Source organism: Mugil cephalus, chromosome 10 (genome assembly GCF_022458985.1).
Source record: "Mugil cephalus isolate CIBA_MC_2020 chromosome 10, CIBA_Mcephalus_1.1, whole genome shotgun sequence".
Lineage (NCBI taxonomy): Eukaryota > Metazoa > Chordata > Actinopteri > Mugiliformes > Mugilidae > Mugil > Mugil cephalus.
This window is the reverse complement of record NC_061779.1, coordinates 7,827,195-7,847,571: the sequence shown is the minus strand read 5'-3', so window position 1 is coordinate 7,847,571 and position 20,377 is coordinate 7,827,195. Positions and strand designations below refer to the sequence as shown.

The 20,377-nt window shown below is 40.1% G+C and overlaps 1 protein-coding gene across 1 annotated transcript in view; it reads right to left on the bottom strand.

The window, feature by feature from the left end:
• The window catches only part of ranbp10 (RAN binding protein 10), a 36,578-nt gene that overhangs the window by 13,525 nt on the left and 2,676 nt on the right, over nucleotides 1-20,377 (bottom strand). The window contains exons 2-3 of the mRNA XM_047596189.1: nucleotides 10,361-10,472; nucleotides 7,221-7,273 (exon numbers count right to left, since the gene is read on the bottom strand). Of these exons, the coding sequence (XP_047452145.1) occupies nucleotides 7,221-7,273; nucleotides 10,361-10,472 (165 nt within the window). The remainder of the gene's footprint in view (nucleotides 1-7,220; nucleotides 7,274-10,360; nucleotides 10,473-20,377) is intronic.

Sequence of the window (20,377 nt, the reverse complement as noted above, 5' to 3'; positions counted from 1 at the left end):
ATTAAGATCGCAGACGTCCGAAAGGCAAAACTGTTCACATTTAAGCAATGTTTTAATGTCATTAGGAAATTGCAGGCTTCTAAAAAATAAGGATACAAACCATAAACTGCTAAACCACTCAATCAGTTTGGATGTACGGTTAATAAAAAAAATAGAGACAAGCTTTGGCAATTGTACCGCAGAGCAAGAAGTGCTTCTAAGAGATTTTATATTTCACTCTTAAAGGGCCTGTAAAGCTGTCCCTACAGGATTACATGTGAGCAGACTTCTGCCTTGTAAGCAAATAATAAACTAATAGCAATACAGATCGGAATCTAATATCCTCCGTATGTACATGAATCCAAACCAGCTGTCTAATATCAAGTAAAGCATACAGATCTTATCTCTGCGAGGTTTACGTAACGCTTCCTCTACAGCACAAGGAAATGCCAACATCAGAAGTTCACTTTAACCATTTAGTTCTCCACTCTGTTGAGTTTTGCAGGGATTTCTCCACCTGAGGCGGTGGAGCTGAAAGTGACCCGGAGCCGAGGGCGAGCTCGGTCAGTGTTTCTCCTCGGTTGCAGCTTGTACGTCGTTGCCAAAAAGCAAAGCGGGGTTAGGGAAAGTAGGTCGTGGGTGAGCGGAGATATTAGTACTCGTATACGTGCATACACGTAACTGTGAGTGTGTGATGGAGTGTTAACCTGGCCACAGATGTGTGTGAGATCCTTCCCTGTGCATTGGTGTGTTTCTTTCATCTTAAACGCAGAGCGTCCTCTGTCTCCATGTGTTCTTTTGTGTATATGTGTATATGGTGATGGGTGTGTGTGTGTGTGTGTGTGTGTGTGGTGAGGTATTAGATTAATCTGCTGACAGGGATATTGCCTCTAAAGCCAGGCTCAGTGCTCCAACATGCTAATGAAATGGGCAGGCCTCCACAGCAGGATCAGACACAGAGGTCAGCAGTGGAGAACATTGTACTATAACGGGACGCACACGTACACAAGTACTGTACTTTACGCCGTGTTGTGTAATTTTTTCCACATCATTTTTCTACGTTTATATTTTCCTAATTAAGAATTTGCACTAAAAATTGTTCACATAATAACACAGTGGTGGAAATGTTAAAAAAAAAAATCTGTTTGTCTTGAGAAAGTTTCCTTAAAAAAAGTTAGGGAATACTTTTAGACGTCTCTGAGCAAATCTGACAAACAAACATTAAGTCTCTGAGCTCCTTAGACGGTTTTATGAACACTGAACTGTCAAAATATTATGACCACTGACAGGTGACGTGAATAACACTGATTATCTGGTTACATGGCATTTGTAAGTGGGTGGAATAAATGAGGCGGCAAGTGAACATTTACTTTTCAAAGTTTATGTGAAGTGAAAGGACCAAAATGTGAAAACAAGGCTCAAACAGTTTCTACCCTCAAGCCATCACACTCCTGAACGGTTCATATCGCACTTCCACATCACTCCCACTGACTGGATCTGCAGCACAAGCCTTTAAGCTCTCAACTTCACAGATTTCTCTTATACCTTGTTTTTTCTATTTTGTTCTTTTTAGATTTTACTTTTCTTTCATTTATTCACATTTGTTAGTAAGGGACACTTCTAAAGCAAGGTCTTAATTGTATAACCTAAATAAATATGTTGGGACGACTGGGTCAGAGCATCTCCCAAACTGCAGTTGTGGAGTTTGCCTGGTCTTTAGTGTCCCAAAGATGGAAATGAGGTGAACCCAGCCACATGGGCCAAGGCTCACTGAAGGACATTTAATCAGGATAATATAATGCTTCCTGCCACAAAGCAGAAATGGTTTGAGGAATGGTTTTCAGGATTACATCAACAAGTTCAAGATGATATCTTAGCCTCCAAAATCCCTAGATCTCAATCTAAGCCAGCATCTGTGGGATGTCCTGGACAAACAAGTCCGATCCATGGAGGCCCCACCTTCGAACTTACGGGATTTAAAGGATCTGTTGTTAACGTCTTGGTGCCAGATACCGTGGGACACCTTCAGAGGTCTAGAGGAGTCCGTGCCTTGGTGGATCAGGGCGACCCACACAGGTTAGGCAGATTATAATGGTCATAATGTTATGTAAATAAATTATTTAAACTACGAATAAAAATTTTGGCAGTAGGACCATGAGTCTTCCAACGACCCCTCCGGTTTATTAGGCGTCACGTTAGATGGAGTATGAGCCCTAGTTTGGAAACCACTGCCCTAAAGAGGAACCACCAAACGTCAAACCAGCATAATCGGTTATGTCAACGATTGCTACTGCAGAGCAAGAATTTAAAAGGCTAAATGGCAATAATGAATGACCGTACTATGAATTTAAAAATGAAAACTGGATTATCAAAGATGTTACATGTTATTACATGTTTACAGAAGTTTATGTTGTCTGTGTTGAAAAGATTCATCATCAGAGTGGTCAGACTTCTTTTGCACAGGTTACAAACTCAGAGCTGGAATCTGCACTTCCAGCTTTGAATTTTAGGATCTCTCAGACAATGTCTATTTAATTTATCTTCAGTTATCTATAGTCCAAGTAGAAATAGACTTGGAAAGACAGATGTACGGGAAAGGTCCAGGCTTTGTGAGCGTGTTTTTATGTGGTATTCATCCTGTGGGCCCTGAAATACAAACAGGCATAATAAAAAGCTACCGGAAGCAAAGGCTGTGACATCCGCTCGCATCACCTGTGTCTGGACCAAAAAGCACTTAAACACACCACAGAGACTATAGGCATCCGCCAGCTGCTATATACAGTATATTCTGCAAAGAATAACTCTTCATACCAGCAGGTGGCAGTAATCTGTATTCACTAGTCAAAAGGAGAAACAGGAAGAACTACAATTAGCTGGGAAGCTAGGAAGAGCTACAAACCATTGTACAGTGCGAGCCTCTCCTGAATCATGCCGATCACTTTATTAATACTAGATGATCATGCTGTTGTGGAAACATTTGTGGATTTCAATGTTCAGATGAGATGAAGATAATACATGAAGATTCTTCCTTGTGCTTTTTGAACTTTGTCTTTTTGTTTTATGCACCAGATCTCCGAGCTGAACGACCAATTAAAGATCTCTCTGATCAACTCGTTCTGCCGCCAATTTAACAGACTGATTCAGACAGCGGTCCGGATAGTGCCAACGGTCCAGGACACACCACTAACACTAGGGCCACAGTCGCTCACAGACAGATCGACACAGGCAAAGGTCCGACGATTGAGTATGAACAGGATGAAAGATGTGAAACTGGAATTCAGAGCTGAATGAAAACATCACCCGAACAACACGTGTTGGTATTACTTTGGCAACCCCATTTCTGTCAGTGGGCTGAGCTAAACAATAGACACACTTAAGTGCTTATTTCAATCCACTTTAACAGCACCATAAACAACACATTAGTTTTCACTAGTGTATCTAATGTTTTGGCAAGTGAGTGCACAGCATGTTGGGTTTATTTGGTGCACCTAGCTAAAACCAGGACAACCTAATTAATCCTCCAGTTCTTGTAACTTCTTGCGTAATGCCTCATAAACTGCGGCCTTCAAGGTTGAGGCTGCGGCAGCAACACAACGTTATCCGAACATACACACAGTGCACGTCTAGACTGCTGTGCACAAACAGACAGGGACGCACAGATGAGTGGAGATGAACACAAACACTCAAGAGACGCAATCAGTCAGCCCAGGACACACACAGATAAAGCCGCAGAGTTTCGGGACGAGCACACAGTGGCACACAAACACACTGAGTTAGTCAGAGTTAAGGCAATCAACAGTAATCTGTCCACCAGCGCTGCAGACCATCTGTGGCACAATCCTAGCAACCAGAAATGTTGTCATAACTAAATGTGCGGACCCGGGTCTAGAAAACGCATCCGCCCGACTTTGCACCGCTGCTCTACACCATTCCAGCCTTTGTGTGAAATTCGACACATGTGAATCAAGATGAGAGGAGAACGAACGCTGTTTGTGTTGATCTCTGTTGAACCGGCTGCCCTCAGCGTCCACAGCATTCCGCAAACCACCGGCCCGGATCTTCACTGGTCAATAAGCGGGTCAAACGGCCCCCAGACAGACCTGGAAACCTCGGGACGTGATTGGTCAAAGCAGAGCAGCGGGAGGATTGGTCGGGAGAGAGGCAACGGGGGCTTTAGTCGGGCTATCGGCAGCCAAATGGCTACTACGCTTTCTCCTACATCATCAGGGATCACTGAGCCGCTCGCACAGACGACACTGTCTGTGTTTGCGGAGTGAAGTGGGAAATCAAGACAGAAATAAAGGAATTTAGAGACATATGCTTAAACAGAGATCATCATGAATAAATGGAACAATGATGTGACAGTCTGCATAGTCAGTTTAGTGCCATCTTGGCAGTGCCCGACTTCTACCGAGTCTCAGCTAATGCAAAAATCATCAAATGGGAGGAGCATGAGAGTAGCTGAGGAGAGCGAGTGACGGCGAGACAGAGAGCTAGCAACTAGCAAAGGGGCTGCACTCTTAATTCTGCATGAAACTGGGGACATATATAAAAAATCATGCAGTACCTCCCTTCTTGAGCACTGGATGTTAAAAATAGTCAGACATCATTCACGAATGTTAACAAAGCCGCTGTAAATGTACAGAATATGTAAAATGACTGACATCCAGGATATGTGGAATTAAGAATAAAAACTAATTAAGAATAAAAGATCAGTTGATTTGATGAATACCACACTAAAAAGCGCTCGCAACCACTACCGAGAAACAAACAAAAGGGCTGAGTTACAAGTTTTCAAAATGTTAATTTCCAAAAAAGTCAAAATGCAATTTGGAAATACTGCGTTTCCAGAAGAATGATTGAACGGTTTTAGCTGGATCCTTACTTTCTATTAAAAGTCGGTATATTTCATCCACGGCTCCAGTTTTTACAATCGAATCACCAAAAAACGCAACGGAGGAAATGTTGAAAGTATTCTTTAAAACCCTCATCGGTAGCAGTGAAGGTGTCAAGGAACAGCTGCTTATAGAAACCAGATGTTCCAGCTGATTGCATCAGTCTGGCTGATGAAGGCAACATATGAACACGCAGCTCTCTCAGTAGCATGTAAACACCCACAATTCCTTGGGACGTCTGTTCAGAGCAGGTTTATATCTGCTGATGCTTTTCAGGAGGGAGATATGCCAATATTTACTTTAAGTTATTTCTGTTTTTGTAAATGGTCCACGGATAAATTAAGTTTTTATGAGTTGTCTCTGGGCGTAATGTTGAATCTGGCTGACCGGGAACTTTTATAATAACAGCAATTTGTTGTGTTTTAATAAATTAAATAAATGTAATAATTAATGATGCCACACAACACTAATGGGTCCTCTTAGGTGCTCACTTCATCTTGAAAGTAAGTCATGTTAAGTTACACCTGCGTGATCAGAATTAGGGCCGGGGTAAACTCCACCGCAGCTGGTTCCTTCAGTGAAAACAATACTGGAAACCGCATTTTAATCGGAATATAATTTAGTATATATTGACCCATATATAGCAATAACACCCAGCTTATTTTCTACTGCCGTTTTACATAGTGTAAATCATTTCATCTTAGACTGTAATGACCCTGTCTGTTGTTTTCTGACTGTAACTATGTTTTTTTAAAAAATATATAAAAAATAAAACTTAGAAACGTATTAATGTTGGCTGAGGCTCTGGCCTAAAAATATTTTCCGTGTAAAAAGACCGGATTCATCATTACAAAATGAGAAGCAGTGTTCGTCTTAAATCGGATTAGTATGAGGTCTCACCACAAGCCCAAGTCCACATCATCTGTCACTGATGCATACGATTACTCAGCGACATGTCCCAACACGTTCTTTCTGCAGCTGTCAGACGCTTCAGGCTCAATCCACTAACTAACGACATCCAATTGCCACAGAAACACCACACGTCCTCGTCTCCTCCCGCTCTCATCCCCAAATCTTATAAATGCTGGCGCTTCTCCAGCTACTCATTTTTTCACCGCTTTCATCTAAATTTAATACACTTGCTTGCGCTCACGAACCCACACCAGCTTTCTTTCTGCTCTTAAAATACCTACGCCCCGAATGAAAACAATGACTCGGCGCTAAAAATCAACTCGTCTCCAGTGTTTACCATGTTGACGAGAATCCTCCTTAACCTGTGACGTGGAGGCTAAACTCAAACGCTGTCACTGGTTCACTGTAACCTGAGCCAATGGCCCTATTCGCACGGGATTAGTTCGATCTGGAGACGTCCAGCGATTCAGAAATTCCATCCCTACGTCTGTGTTTCATATGGCGCATTCGCACAGGATAATGTTTTATGTTCTACTGAAATTTACGATGTGTCTCTGCTACTTTCCGCCTCACTCCGCTCCGTGTCAGAGGACAATTTATACTTTTTGACATCTTTAGTCACTTTGCAAATTGCAATGGATAATGAGAAACATATTTTTGATTCTGGCGGTATTTAGATCAGCCCACCTTTACAGATGAACACATTAACGCTCGGTTTGAGGATTTCATCCGTTTAAATGAGAGAATACTTCAGCAACATTTTGACTCTGCACCCAGACATCTGTCCAAACTTTGAAGTACAGCACATCCTTCATAATTCTTAAATGACACGAGGCAGAAGAAAAAGCAAAAGCCTTGAAAAGAAAAAAACTAAATCACAGAGATGTCGATTAGCTCTGGATTAGTGTTATCACAGCAGCTCTGTGTTAGGAGAAATATGGTAGGTAATTTGCGGTGTAATTTTTACTTTACAAATTCCGGACATGGCCTATTTGTATGGGATTAAGATCACAGACAACCTCTGTGATTAGCACATGTGAAAACTAATTCGAAAAATTCAGATTTTTTCGCCTTTGGAGCCGATTTGCTGTACTCAACAAATTCTTTTTGCAACTAAAACTGAACAGAAGGAGAGAGCTGACTGTTTTTCACCCCAGTCCGATGAGGCACGGGTCCGAGATGACTATAAAGTGGCTGATATTCTGGCTTTGGCCCAGCCAGCTAACGCTATCGCTGGATGCTGGCGTGATGGGGTAATTGTCATCATGTTCAGTAACCTTGGGAATCCTTATTTCACCCCATTTTGCTGATTGCTCCAACCGCAGACTTGTTTAGTGTCCGTCCTTTAATAAATACGTTCTGGTGTGCATGGCTTCACTGGAACATCCTTAACTTAATTTGAGGACAGATGTATTTGTATCGGCTGTTACTCACCAGGCAGTCTGTTCATGTTGACGCCCTGGGCGGACAACCCGATGCCCATGTACCTGCACGGCAAAAGAGAAGAAAAATGATATTTATAGGTAATATTGTACGTCATGACTTTGCAAGTATCACGTCTGAACATTCAAATTAGCTTCTTCTGGCTGTTTTTTTTTCCTTATCTGGTTAGCTATGAAAAATATTTAGATAAGCCCATAGACTACTGAGGATTGTAAGGCAGGTAACTTTGAACATGCTGTCTTTGATCTCCTTTCATAGCTCAACTGTGTGGACTAGTCACTGCTGAATGAAATGCCTCCAAGGGACAGTTCCGACACCAAAAGTGCAGCGGGTTCAGAAGCTCAGGGGTCAGCCGTGCTACCTTTTCACAAGAGGATCAATTTCATGTATGCGAGCATATGAAAGGACGGCAAAAAAAAACTTCAGCTTCCCAAGTCATAAATATTGTCAGTTCAACGTGTTTGGTACCGTTTCAGTGTGCTGAGGTCATCACTTATCTCCCCAGCAATAAATATCTGTGGTCTAAGTGACACAGAGGTCACATCAGTCAAGGTCAAGGACTGAAAGATGTTTTGAGGAAGTGAAATAAGCTGCTGTTTGCAAAGTGAAATAGAAAGGTGTCAACACCCTATATGTGGTATTTTCACTCTTTATTACAGTTTGCTGTGATGAAACAATACTTAAAGCGTGTAGACATGGTGTGATTATGCAACACTTTCAACTTAACACTAACAAAAACCTAAGTTTAGAGCTGATGCTAGCACCAAATGAAAGTTAAATAGACGACAACCCACCCTGAAGGGGACATGAATGTCTGTATCCGTTTGATTACCATCCATCCAATGATTGTTGAGACATACCACAAAAAAACAAAACAAAAAAAAAAAAATGCAACTTTTTGAAGTGGCACTACAGGAAATGTTCTGGACACACTAACCGATGGACTAACTGATGGAAATATGCCACTAGCATAGCAGCTAAAAACACTGTTCCTAGACAACGCTTGACAATCATGATCTTTTCTCTGTTCCTGCAGATAAGAAAATAGAAGAGGACTCTGACTCATTAACCAGACTTTGACTGAGAGGAAGCAACCAATGTGACCTATGAACATAAACTCACAACACTAGAAACTGCACTTTTTTCCTCTTCCGCTTACAGGAAGAAAGTTAATTTCTTTCCATACTGCTGTTAATGATATACACATAGAGAGTATATCTTATTAATAGTCATGCATGTAGTTGAACCGGTAATTTGTGTTCACCAATGGGATTCTTGCAGATTTGCGAGATCATGTGGGAATCCAGGCTTCAAGCCAAGGTCCACCACAGTGGTTCAGACCAATCAGTGAACTACCGCAGCTACAGGCGTGTTTCGCATGTAATGATACGGTGATGACAACATCAACAAGCAATCCAATTGTTTGAAGTAAACCAGTGACAGATGGTAATAGAGAAACGGCGCCCCCAATAAACAATAAAGACTTTTGTCAAACTGTTTCCAAGCACAAATCTTCATTCTTTTTTTGGTATGTATAAGAAACAGAGTGGGCACCCAGAAGCTTTAACATGGTGCTCAGATCAGGGTCAAATAACACAAATGTCAAGCATTGTGTATTAGAATTCATTGTGTTTATGTTAGCAAGCTGAGACTGTTGACTAGCTTCCTCTTTGCCCAGAAGCTTTACAGCATATGACAGTGCACAAAGAACATGTACTGATTGTTACTATGTTGATATAGTGGTGGAATGTCATGGCACGACTTCTATCCGCCCAACAAGAATGACGGAATGCAGTAATGTGAGTCACTGTATTTCATGTCATGTTAAAAATTAAACACAAATACAGTACACTGATACTATCTAATAACCATTTACTGTGTCTCAGCTGGTACTGGGCAAGGGGCAGGTCAAGTTCCAACCAAAGCATAAGAGCAAAGAATTAGGAACACATGCAAAGTCACAAGAATCTATAAAGAATCTCATTATTCCAGACAGGTGTTTTATTTAATGTGCGGTAACAAGTCAGAGGTTAATGCGGCTCATCACCAGACTGTGATAAATCTGTCATTTAGATCTTGACAAAACTCCTTTATTATCAGGCCTTCACTGAAGGAAATTCACCTTGACAACTACTTCAGGAACAGTTCACGGTGTTCCCAATTCGAGTTGCCATCACAGAGCAAACAATGCCTGGATTGGTGTAATCATGGGGAAAACCCCAGGTATTGAGCGTTTATTCTGCCTGTCAACAAACCTGCTCAAGCAGTCGTATGATAAAAGCAACATAAACAGCAGTAACTAAAGAATCAAGCTTTGCAACTTCCTTCGTTGTGACACTGGAAGATTTATGGTATACGACGTATTTGAAGGTACTATTGTGTTTGACCATGAACTTGGACCAGTGCCAAAACTGGCGTTTTATGCAGACTCAGGCCAAGAGAAATATTGCTGAAGCAAGTTAACAAATACACAAGTCACTGCAGTGACCTTACTGACTTTACCTGAAAGACAACAACCAAAAATGAGAACAGAACATCAAGAAACATTACGCAGGAAAATACAATCACAGACATTCAGGGCTAAATGGACTTCGTGCATTATTGCAGACAACTTCTAAAAATAACTACTAGACTCTCATTAACTGCTGCAGTGTTACATGGCATGAAGATGTGCACTGAATATAGACCTATTAATAACCACACAGTCTAGTTATTCTTTGTGAAATTACTTTGATTAGCATGTTAGACGCATATTGACATTTAATATGCTTTTTTTTTGACAATTTATCATTTTTCATTCTCACTAAGATTGAGCATGTGAACATCATGTTTAGCATGTCAACATCCACTTCATTAAAGCTAAAGTTAGAATCTTAAGATCCCAGTCTTTAGAATTACAATTTTAATTTAATTATGGCAAACAATATGCTAGTATGCTAACACCCCAATGTCTGGCACAATGTAATTGCTTCATTCATTTAGCATTTTAGCGCCTAAAGTTAAAAAAGTTAATGTTACTGTTTTTAGTGCTCTCGCAAGTTAACGTTTAAAGGCACCAAACACGGTGGAGGTGGTGGAGGTGAATTCATATGACAGACGCACTAAAGCACAAACAGAGTTGTACTTCTTACCCGTCTCGTCCTTTGCTGACAATCTTAACTTCAAAGTAATAGATCCCACAGGCAGCAGGGATCGGGTGCGTGGCTCGCACTGATGCTGCATCCTTGTGATTCTTGCCATGGCCTGCAAAAAGAGAAACACAAGGTGTACATGAATTATATGGTAAACAACACATTAACCTGGTAACGATCACGGTGTTTCTCCTGTGAAAAGCTGATGATGGCCAGGATGTGGTTGGCACGGCTACAACACAATTTGGCAGTATGGACATGTTTCTCTTGGCGATACACTTAACTCAGTTCAGAATCTTGTAGCGTGCAGGAAGAGTTTTGTGATGGAGTATCTTCAATGGAGCAATCTGCTCCAGATAGAACTGTTATTGTTTAGTGCAATTGAGGAGTTCAACAAACCTGAGTTTTGGAATAACATCCGAGCTATATTTGATAGCAGATATTTACCAAAATATAACTGACAAGAGGTTTCACCTCAACTGCCTGAGTTGTCTAAAGATGCGACAGATGTTTATGACAAAATCAACTTATTATTTAGGACTTTAAAAAGGGTAGTATGTTTTTTTTCCATCTGGGAAAAAATAACACATGTCAAAAATGATGAAATGATGTCAAAATGTGAAAATACAAGCTCTTGGAGTATCAGCTTCTCCAATTCTCTAAAGTTTATAAATACTAGTTTTGTTAGGACAGCATTTTTATTCATTGCAAAAACTTTACGAGCTGGAAATGAAACCCATTAACAAGTCTGACATACAACTGCATGAAACAAAAAAAAAAAAAACATCCCATAGACACTGTACATTTCTTTTAAGTCAAACTAATGACCCATGAAATTGAGATTCAAATAAACAAAAACATATCCATCACATTAAAAAAAGTAACCATACCCTTAAATTCAAAAGAAATAAGATTCGACACAATGGTTAGAAGCTGTTTGGGGCATGCAGGTCTTTTAAAACTCTTTCCTCCAGTTTCAGGTGGTCTGTGGTGTGGTCGAGTTAAGATCAAAAGAGCTGCCTAAAGCCTTCAGGAAAACGGGTTGTGGACTGGGTCTGAGTCTGGCGAGTTTAAACAGAAATAAATTCTCCAAAGTTATACACAAATGGCGTCATTTCCAAATGACTGTCAACCCAAAAGCAGACAGTCTGGTGACAAAAGAAGTCTCGAAGAACCGCAAATCACATTTTATCACAGGATGTACAGGAAACTCTGCAACTATTGGTGTCAACGTGTATGAGTTCTTATTCACCGGCCATTCTGCATGGGAGGATCCAACAAGAGCATCTGAGAAAAACTAAAGCTGTTCACTGAACATAGAGTATAGGACATTATGAGTTCTCAGAAGTCAAAGGTTGAGGTGTTTAGCCACAGCAATAGATGTAGAGTAGATGAAGAGAAGAACCGCTCACCAACTGTAACTCATAGTGGTGGACATGTTATGGTTTGGGGGTTGTTTGGCTGCCTCAGGGACTGACAGCTTGCAGTTACTGATTCAACCATGAATTCTGCATAATATCAAAGAGGGCTTGAATATGATGCGAGGCCATCTGTCCAAAACAATGATGTTTAACTGGAATGGGATTTTTTGGTAAATCAGACTTGAATGCCAGTGAGACTTCAAACATCTTGCAACTGAAGGAACTTTTTGTTCACCAGTCTTTTTGCTCTTCAACACAAAGTGCCAACTAAAGGTTATTTCTGCTTCAAGTGGCAAACTTGTTTCCTGAAGATGAGTACTTACTTTTTCCCTAGAAGAACTTTCTATTCAATTCTACTGAATAATCTATTGATATTTTAGTAGAATGAATGATTCAAAAAGTACCATTTTTTTCTAGGAATTGTTTCAAAGAGGATCAAGTGTTTACAAAAAGCCTACAATTTCCATGGGATGATCTCACTTTTTCACATGACTGACAACATATTTCTATTCTGATTGATCAGTTTGATCAGAGACGTTTTCTCCTGGAGGCCAAGGGAAGCTGTGCTTTCTCGCTTTTATCGTCTTAAATAAAAACACTCCCTTTAACAGTTTCGGTAATTCCTCTCTGTTGTGTCACTGTCATCTCTTCCTTATTTCTCTCCTCTAATTATTGAGCAAATTACGATGTGTAAAACAGCGCCCCTCTAAATGTTACGTAGCAAAAGACGAAATATGATATTACACACTTATCCGTAAGGAAGCCGAGCAGAGTTGGTGAAAAAAGAAGAATGATGAACCAATCAAGCGAGGCTGCTGTCATGACACTGCTCACCTGTGATTTGTCAGAACTGCGTCAAGGGAAGCCAGACACTTTTTGTCCAATCAAAACATAGTATTGTCATCATCAAGCCACTGGACGAAATAACACGAGATTAGCAAGTTTGTGTTGACATCTTGTTAGTAAATATAGGGCTGTGACAGAGGGTGGGGATTTGGAGTATTTGGTAAAAAAATATTTTACAAAACTACCTCTAAGGCAACAACTTATTAATAGATAAAATCTGATGGCAGACCAACACCTAAACTATAATGTCGCGCACAGAAGAAGAAATGTTACATGTGCACTGAGTGGTCGTTGGTAGCGCTAAACTTTATTATTGCTGGCCAATGGCGGCTGAAGTTACATGAAGTAGCAACATACAACCTGCAACATACTCTTTTCTGACCCCCACCTCTTAAAAAGCACCTAGATTAGAGTTTTTGTCTCACTTGGTTTCCTCAAAAAAAAATTCCCCACGCCACGCCACTGAGTTTGATAGGAAAACTGACTCAATTGTCAGTCATGTGACAATGTTATCTTAGGGCCATGATCGACTGTAATTTAATAAATTATGTTTAATAAGTATGTTTTCATCCACACTTTCCCCAAGGCTGTGATTATACAACTTGCTCTTAGTCATTTTCTAGGGCGCCTTATCAATTCACTTATCAGATGGCCACATCTAACCCTAACTCAATGTATTCTAACCTACAGAGCCATAAAAACCTAATCAGTCAGGCACAGATTACACTGAAACAGGCCTGTTTTCTCCCAGTGCTCATACTTTCCAGAATGAGATTAAGGCACTGCTTTTTGTGCGTGAATCTAACTCCTCTCTACATACACAGCCTGGCCAGAAAAAGTTGAAAACTGGATTTAACTAAGCATATAGGTGCGAGCCTCCTATTGTATAATTACTACATGGGCCATTATCTTTCAGCTGGCAACAAGTTATTTAATCCCAACTGATGCGATGAGTAGCTTTTCATTTCTTAAACAACCATGTCGAAAGACACATCCCGTGGAAAAGATGTTAATCTGTCTGAGAAGGGTCAAATCATTGACATGCACCAAGTAGAGAAAACATTGGAGGAGACTGAAGCATAAAGTATTAAAATTGGGTTAAGAACTGTCCAACAAATTATTAAAAACTGGAAGGATGGTGGGGAACCATCGTCTTGGACAAAGAAATGTGGTCGGAAAAAAAATCTGATCAATTGCAGTCAGTGATCACTCAAACGTTTGGTTAATATCAAATAGAAGACAAACAACAGCAGAACTCAGGGCTATGTTTAATACTGACAGTGGGAACATTTCCACATGTACATGCAAAGGGAACTTTAAGGATTGACACCGAACACTGAAGCCTTAAGAAATCCACTAAATAGTGAGGCTAACTAGTAAAAACGCTTCAATTTGCTAGGGAACATAAAGATTGGAGCAATGGAAAAGTGAAGGTTGCACCAGGGTAAGAAGAGATGCAGATGAAGTGATGCCTCCATCATGCCTAGTGTCTTGCTGTACAAGCCTGTGGTGGCAGTGCTATGATCTGTGGTTGCTGCAGTTGCTCATGTCTAGGTTCAACAACATTATGCCCAAAGAATGAGGTCAGCTGACTACCTGAATATACTGAATGACCAGGTTATTCCACCAATGGATTTTTTCCCTTCTTCTCTGATGGTACAGGCACATTCCAAGATGACAATGCCAGTATTCATTGGGCTCAAATTGGGAAAGAGTAGTTTGGGGAGCATGAGACATGCTCCCCAAACTGGATTGGCCACCCCATATGCCAGACTTTAACCCCACTGACAATCTCTGGGATGTGCTGGAAAAGGCTTTGAGCAGTGGTCAGACTCTCGAATCATCAGTATAAGATCTCAGTGGAAAATTAATGTAACACTGGATGAAAATAAATCTTTGTCATTGCGGAAGCTTCTTATCAAAACAAGGCCACAGTGAATCGGTGCTGTAATCAAAGCTAAAGTCAGTCCGACGAATTTTTGGGGCGTCCAACTTTTCTTTTGGCTAAGCAGCGTATGTTCTTTGGTAAAGATGTAAACAACAGGGCCACAGGGTTCATGTATTGTGTCTGGACCAATTACATTCAAGCACAGCAGTCATTACTGTCCGTCATCCTATATTCAGATGGCTGCTTATGCAATCCCTCGGGCCATGAGAGAGAGAGCGAGACAGAGGCTACCGTGTTCAGTAGTGTGTTGTATAATCACACACTCACAATCTAGCCTCTACTGTAAGCATGTGCAACTCTTTTTTTTTGTTACATGCAATCACACCATTCACTGAGATCACCTGTCACGATACATAACAAGTCACTGCGAGGTCTCTGAGTGAGAGTGTGTGTGTGTGTGTGTATGTATGAAATGTAGATAGGCTGTAACCTTAAACGAAGCAGCTGGCTGTCAGCAGACACCTTGAGGCTGTTGCTGTTTTTTTTTTTTTGTGCGTGCAAGAGAGACATGAGTGTGGTAAACTCTAACATACAGCTGACAGGGAACATACAGGACATACAGGATCAATTAAATATCCTGCTGACTGAAACTTGGATTAGTGTTCTGCTCTATAATTAACTTTGACACACTGCGTTTTAAAAACAAGTGAACATTTATGTCAGCAGTCACACTACCTGTACATTAAGTACAACATTTTTACAGATTTGGTAAATCACCTACTTCTGTCAATATATTCACACTCCTAGAACAAAATTTCTGAAGTTTCACGCATGCTAGCACTGGTTAGTTGATTTTAATAAACTTGTATGATGTATTAAGCTATGCTTCATTGTTTTACTCAAACTTTCTCCACAACAATCTGTGACTTCTTTGCTCACACTCAGTCGACTGGTAAACACTTGGAGCTTGTGATAAGCATATACAAGCTTGTGATGATCAATTAAATATACTTCCCACTGAATCTTAAGCCAGTGCTGCACTCTGTAAAAAAGTTTGACACATTCCAATTTGAATACATCACAAAAGGCAACAGCTAACGACTACCTGGGACAAATGTTCTGCCCCGGCTAATCAGCCAACCATTAGCTCGGAGGAGGCTATAAAGAGCTACAAGGAACAGGCCGAATCGGTTGGAAAGCTAACAACAGGGGTCCAGCTGGTGACAACTGTGTGGTATGCATTGAAAAAAACTAAGGCTGACAATGCAAAATGTTCTACCATCAGCCCTAAGAGTTGACCAAAAGATAGAAAAGCAGTGGTACTTTGTCCAATTTTCAAGGCTCAAACTGCACTTCTAGCTGTAATGAATGACATTGTCTTAAAGGACATTTATTATTTTTATTTTTTGTTTACTTGAGTAAATGTCTCCTTTGTTATTGACAGGACGCAGCAATTCAGTTCCTTTCACTTTTTCAGAAAAAGATGATTAGGGACTAAATAATTTAAAAAAAAGATAATTAAATACTTTTGAAAAAAACAAAACAGTGATACACCATGTACAGGCCCTGATTGATTTTCATTGCATTATTAAAATATGAATATATTCTAGCGGGTCAATGCCATATGGAAATAAACAGCATTAAGCTTAAGAAACCAGACTATTTTAACATCCAATTCTGCCTTTTCTAAGTGACATAAAACTTTTAGTTCAACCAGCAGGCCGTGTGTGTGTGTGTGTGTGTGTGTGTGAGTGTGTATGCATGTGTGCGCAATTGTCTGATCTAATACCTTCTATTTTTAGCTCCTCCTCGTGAAAGCGAGTCCTTAGTGGGCTAACAGGTCTCTTTACAACTGCATATGGGTAGGTGAAATGGCTACTACTTTTAACCACACCTACCACCACCATCCTAAATGACAAGCCCAAATTAGAATTAAAATGCTACACTCATTTGCTTGAGTACCACCAAAGCAGATCCTTTATGTTGCCGGATCTTAAACTAAGGGTAAAAGTCCTAAAGCTGTTTACACCCTGTCAGCTACTACATATAAATAAAATGTCATCATGATATTCTGACACTTTGTCACATGTCAGCTGTTGTCTGACCAGTCCAGAGGTCAAGCATGAATGATCAATGTCCTGTTCTTCTCAAGCCCAAATGGTTGCAAAGTCGTAATTGCCTACTAGAATATCAGCGAGCACAACCCCTTGTTATATCTTTGACCGGTAGCAGAATATGTCAGTTCAATATCGGTAAGCAGGAATTAAAAGATATTCAAAAGTTAAGTTCTTGTCCAGATAGCTGGAGATACTGATAAAGTGGGAGAAAATCCTCAGCTCGTTTTGATTCAAGGGATGTGTTTTCCGCTTTCTGGCTTCGGGGCGTTGGTGTGTCTACAGCTTTTCAACCAATTCAGCATAAGTTGAACTGGTGGCAAAACGAGTAAGAGGAAGAGATCAATCTCACCCGCTGTTACAAGCTTAATGTTTAAGTTAAATGGACACGCAGAATGCTTCCTCATCTTACAGTTTTATCTAATTTGAATAAACAAATATATAACAGATATATATATATATAACAAATACATATTTTTTCAACAACGACGTCAGAATGAACAAAGAGGTCAGCTCTGTACTACAGTTTGTAGCAGGCCTCTTAGCCTCCCAGCTAATAGTAACTCTGTCGATTTGATGCGTCTAGACCTTAACATTTCTTTAGCTTTGCGACAATTTTCAAATCTAAAAGCAAACAAAAAACTGAAATGAAGGCTCTGGGCATTTGGCAACACCATTCAAGGTAATGTATTACCTACTTGTGTGTATACAGAAACACTTGGAAGTAAAAAAGCTTTGTAGTTCCTTGTTTGGTTTTCCCTCAGGCCAGTTAAACTATATTACAACACAGAAACATGTCACCTAAAAGACATGCAGTAGTAGAGGTTAACACTGGCCCCACATTATTTACACATGCTGAAAGTAGGAAAAATGTTAAAAGATTTAGGTATTTCTAACAATATCAAACACGTCAAACAATATGTCCTATTTGGTGAGAATAACTACAGCTCTGCCAAGAGACAGATGGGGAAATCACAAGCTATTACACAAAGAAAAAAAATCTAATACCAACGGTGCAAATGCAATAAAAGATTACTTAGAGTTTAAAAAGATGTGGTAAAAAGATTCAAGGCCAGCAGCGTCCTTTGTATAATGTATTAACACTTGCCATGCATGAAAAACATGACATATTCCTGTTCTACCCTTCTGCCCACGGTCCGTGATTGCAACACAAGATGAAGGCCACAAGTCATATTTTAACCCTGTCACTTGTAAAATCTCTGTGAACTGATGAAGACGCAACCTAAACTCAACCACAGTACAACATGTTTACAGGAAATACAGTATTTTAACAACATTTAAATATGTTTTAGTTTTGGTGAAACTGGAGCTTTGTTGCAATACTGTATTTGTTTGTAGGAAGCCGCGTTGAACACACAAACTGCAACAGGCCAACTGTACACCATCTTTCCACTCTGAAAGTAACAGGTGGCTGATTTACATACAGATAATGAATCATTTAGCCTTTTTTTGTGAGCAAAGGCGACATGGCATGATGGCAATTACGCATTCACATTTGTTTTCACTTTAGACCTCATTTAACGCACATTCAAACCGCTCCTGGTGACATTTGCTTCACTTGTTACTTTTATTGCACCTGTTAGGATGGGACAAGTTACACATTTCTTTCTTGGTTAATAAACTGAAATTAGACTACATCTGAGCAGCACTTTCACCTCAGTGTGTACCATAAAGGGGACCCAGGTTCATGACTGGGAACAATCGGGCTTAGCAGCCGTGCTGAAAGACACTGTGACATGAGAACAGACAAAGTCTGAGGATCAAACCACCGACTATACAGCTGCACAATGCACAACTCCTGAACAAAAACTGCCTGCAAATCCTGTGTTGCTTTGGGAAATTTCCCAAAGGTTACTCATAACCCAATTTGCACCCCAGCAGCATACACAAAAAAAGAACATTAAACATTGAAACACTGTAAGTGGAAGCCTATATTGAGCAATGTTATCACTAAATTGTATTAAAATATAATGTGTAATATGTGAACCTCATAGAGCCATCATTTATCATCATATTTAATATATAATTGAGCTTCTCTGACATGCCAAATATTTCTAACATACCTGCCTTAGGACAAACAGTAGTTACTCACCGTCAGCCATATTGATTATTCACCTTTGGCGCTTGGGAATTTCTAACATTCAAGCTGAACTAAATGCAGCATTAGTAGACTTTTAATCTGAGCCAATAATAGAAACATGGCCTGCATCTGGATGTGAGTGAATTTTAAAACTGAACTACTGAAAATGCTCGTGAAAGAATCTGTCTCAAATCCAGTTCCAGAGTATTCAAATGTTTTGAATTAGTAGGTGAAGATGAAAAGTGCGTTTGCTTATGTGAAAAATACCTTTTTAAGGTTGGTCCAATTGAAACAACACTTACTGATGGTTAGTATTGTTAGGTTTTATTTTAAGCCACCAGTTTATACAAAAGATCACCAGTCACGAGTAACTGCACCTTCAGTAGCTTCACTGCACAACAATGCAATTCAGCCACAAGAAACCTTAGAAAAAGCCTACTAAGCTGTAACTCCAAGGAACACGTAGCTAATAAATCAAACTTCTTGACTGTCCACTTAAGTAGCACTGTGTGGAACAGCCTTGGAGTAGTCCAAGGTGTCCTGAAAGGGCAGATCTAGGGGCCACCGAGGCGGCTACTTTGAGCAATTAGGTCCTTGTGTAACGGACCAAAACCTTTGTCTTCATATCTGGCACTCTGTCAAAGTTTCTCAGTAGATGGAAGTCGTCAGAGGTTGTGCTTTGTCATCGATTCTGTTTGTGTTTTCCAAGGACAGAATTTAAAGGCACAGCCAAGGATTGGAGGATGTCCAGTCGTCTGACAGCACGTCAGATTTTTGCAGATGACATAGTTTAGCTAACATTGCCAGGTTGCATCCAACATCCTCTCAGAGAAGTTCAAAAGTCCAATATTCACTCCCTACTATTTACAGTTTTGTTCTGGTTTTGGTGGAGCTCCACAATTTCTGGCTGCACCATTTTTTTTTTTTTTTTTTTTTTTAACTTCCTCAGTCAGCTGTTTGGCAGTGGGCACCACTTGTTTCTGGCAGGTTTGTTAGAGGTGTGGGGGTTGAATAGAGTACATTAAAGGAAGCTAAAATGCATACTGTTCCCACTCACACAGCTGCACGGGTCAGTGTGACATAAATGTTATCTGCTGCTAGTGTGAGGCAACAGTGCTCCAGATATCCGACAGATAATAACCTCATTCCTACAGGTTGCTGATCTGCAGGCTTGAAATTCATAAACATAGTTCAACTAAATGGGTTTTAAATACATGAAATGGTTGGAAATATAATATTATAAGTAAAGTTTGTTAACTAGTATCATAAACGATTTACTGGTTCACACCAGACCATGAAATGATACTGTTGCATCTTATTATCTACATGGGATGGAGCACACTAGTAGTAATGTCCCCACTGTTCCACTTCTACACTGTGGTTTTTGTACAAATTAAACATACAAGATAAAATGAGTTAGTTCAATTCAATTCACCAAACAAGCCGTTCTTCTATCTCTAGCCTTTGTGCTAACCAGCACCCGCAATAGCCTCATATTTATCTTGTGCATATTAGAATACAGTAATTTTTTTCTCATCTTCACATAAAAAAAGAAGTCCCAAAATGCTTTAGTATTTGTTTCACTCCAGGCCTTTCATTCTATTTACCTACATGATTCAGTCACAGATCAATAAAAAATTCCAGGTG